General features: G+C 44.2%; 1 protein-coding gene across 1 annotated transcript; it reads left to right on the top strand.

Moving 5' to 3' along the window:
• The first annotated feature begins 238 nt into the window (after positions 1-238).
• On the top strand, positions 239-1,965 carry LOC140505471 (prostate and testis expressed protein 2-like). The gene is made up of 4 exons (XM_072611493.1): positions 239-347; positions 461-481; positions 1,195-1,323; positions 1,624-1,965. The coding sequence occupies exons 1-4, from the start codon at positions 251-253 to the stop codon at positions 1,788-1,790; spliced, it is 414 nt and encodes a 137-aa protein (XP_072467594.1). The 5' UTR covers positions 239-250; the 3' UTR covers positions 1,791-1,965.
• Positions 1,966-2,308: the final 343 nt, after the last annotated feature.

Here is a 2,308-nt window from a genome sequence, read left to right as displayed (position 1 = left end):
CACTTGATGTTTATTGGTGGTGGCAGGATTGCAGACCCTTCTCTATAGAAATTGCTTCACTGGATGATGGATGGTGTGATACATAGTAGTCATTTAATAAATGATTGATTGTTGATTCACCTGACTCATAATTCTACTGGTGCCTAGCCCTGCCTTTACCTTGGACTGCTGCTGGTTTCCTCCCAATCCTTGGCTTAGGCTACATTCCAGCAGATAGGTTCTCAGATGGCTACAACAGGAAGTATACAAAATGAAAACCTCCCACACACTAGTGCTCTGGTCATTGAGACCCAGGATGGACAAGTTACTGCTACTCAACCTATTTACCTTTGTTTGCCTGGCTGAGGGTAAGTCCCCAGGAAAAAGAAAGATTTGAGGGCTCCAGTCTTGGTACTTGTGGCATCAAGGAAGAGTTCAAGAGCAGGATATTCCAGAGAGATTCTTTTCTCTTTTTCTACAGGAGGACTTGTATCTAGAGAAGGTAATGCCAGCATCCTCATCTGCAATGTCTTAGGGGGAAAGGGTCACTTAATGATACCTATGAGGTAACAAAGGAACCCATTTTCTCACTTATCCATTCTTAATGTTCAACAAGGGTAGGTAGGTGAGGCAGTGAACAGAGCCTTAAGCCAGGAAGACTCATCTTCATGAGTTCAAATCCAGCCTCAGACATTTACTAACTGTGCGACCTTGGGCAAATCACTTAACCCTGTTTGCCTCAGTTCCTCATCTGTCAAACGAGCTGGAGGAGGAAATGGCAAACCACTTCAGTATCTTTGCCAAGAAAACCCCAAATGGGGTCATGAAGAATCAGACGCGAGTGAAAAGACTGAACTACATGTTCAACAAATATTTAAGTGCCTATTTTATGAAAGGCACTGAGCTATGCCCACAAATGGCCCCTTCTTACTCCTTTGCCATTATAGCTTCCTCCTCAAACCTACAAAGCCCTGGGTGAACTCTCTTGTAAAAGTTTCCCTCACTTTTAGAGAAAAAGATCCCCTTGGACGAGACCCAGGCAAAAGCTAAAAGTGTCCTATGCTTTCCTGTTTGGCCCCCTTCATTATTACCTCAAACCCACAGCCTTTTTCTGGGCACAAGGCATCCAGAACAGTGTATGTTTTGAAGGGGAGGAATTAAAAGCAGCCTTCCATGGAAGCACAGTCTCAAAGCCCTGCTCTCTGTGACTGATAGACTCAGAAAAGAATTGCAACCTATGTGCACTTTTCCACTTTGGGTTTTGCTACTCTGGCATGAAGAGCTGCACAGCGGCGATTGGACAGCACTGTGTTACAAAGAACTACTTTGTAATCGAAAATTCAGGTATGTGGGGGATGGGGAGGGGAAGAGAAATAATCATGCACTTCCTCCCCAAGGCTGATCCCATTCTCCATCCACCAGACGCACTGGCAAGTGTCCTGTAGGATTACATAGAGGGAATTATAAATGTGTATTTCTGTGTATCCCAAGTTTCCTGAAGGGGAAGCATTCATGGAGTCACCCATAATGATCAGGCAGAGTTCACCTCTGGGTTACAAAGACAGAGGTTCTGGGTGAGATGCTATTCGAAGGGAGGTATTGGGAGGAGGCTACACCCCTGAATCTTTTTCTCTCACTCCTCAGGCTTGTCTCTGTATCATTATTCAAAACTGACATGTAAGACAGACTGTATGAATGAGGACACAACCTCGAAGAGACAGAGGCTTGAAGTTCTCTGCTGCCGTGACAGAAATTACTGCAACGTGCCTTTTGGGACCAAGATCCCTCCTTCCTCGGAGCCTGGACCCTAGAAAGGACCTCTTCCAGAGCCTTTTATCCTGCTCTCTTCTTCTCCAAACTCAGGAATTCTCTAACTTGTTCCTGTTTTTAGCAGATATGGGAGCTGATATTGTTAATACCTCCTCTCCTCTCAGGCCATTCTGAAGCTAAATAGTTTATCAGCATTAAAATCATTGTTCTATCGAACACATTCTTGCCCTAAACCCTGATTCCCTTCTTGGGATTTTTCTTGCCAAGTGGGACACATGACACCCTCTACTGATCATCCATGGAGGCTAACCTCACAGTCCTCTGAAAATAGAAGGGAAATCCTCCTGTGAAGGGTGCAATGGAACCAAGATTAGAAACAAACAAAAGATTATTTAAGTTAGGACAGGACATTACAAAATTCACAGAATTTGAGTCAGAGGAGAACTCAGATGTCATCTAAACCAACTTATATCTTAACAGGAGTCCCTTCCACCACACCCCTAATAAGTGGTTATGCAGACTTTTCTTGGAGATCTCCAGTGAAGTGACCTGATTCTCT

Source organism: Notamacropus eugenii, chromosome 5 (assembly GCF_028372415.1).
Source record: "Notamacropus eugenii isolate mMacEug1 chromosome 5, mMacEug1.pri_v2, whole genome shotgun sequence".
Lineage (NCBI taxonomy): Eukaryota > Metazoa > Chordata > Mammalia > Diprotodontia > Macropodidae > Notamacropus > Notamacropus eugenii.
Note: the sequence above shows the minus strand (reverse complement) of the source record. Positions and strands in the feature narration are given on the sequence as shown.

What these genes read in the sequence shown, in the direction of transcription:
- LOC140505471 (XM_072611493.1), top strand. Translation starts at nt 251, where the DNA reads ATGAAAACCTCCCACACACTAGTGCTCTGGTCATTGAGACCCAGGATG. An exon ending in CTTTGTTTGCCTGGCTGAGG is followed by an intron (nt 348 to 460) that starts GTAAGTCCCCAG and finishes CTTTTTCTACAG; the next exon opens with GAGGACTTGTATCTAGAGAA. An exon ending in CTTTGTAATCGAAAATTCAG is followed by an intron (nt 1,324 to 1,623) that starts GTATGTGGGGGA and finishes CTCACTCCTCAG; the next exon opens with GCTTGTCTCTGTATCATTAT.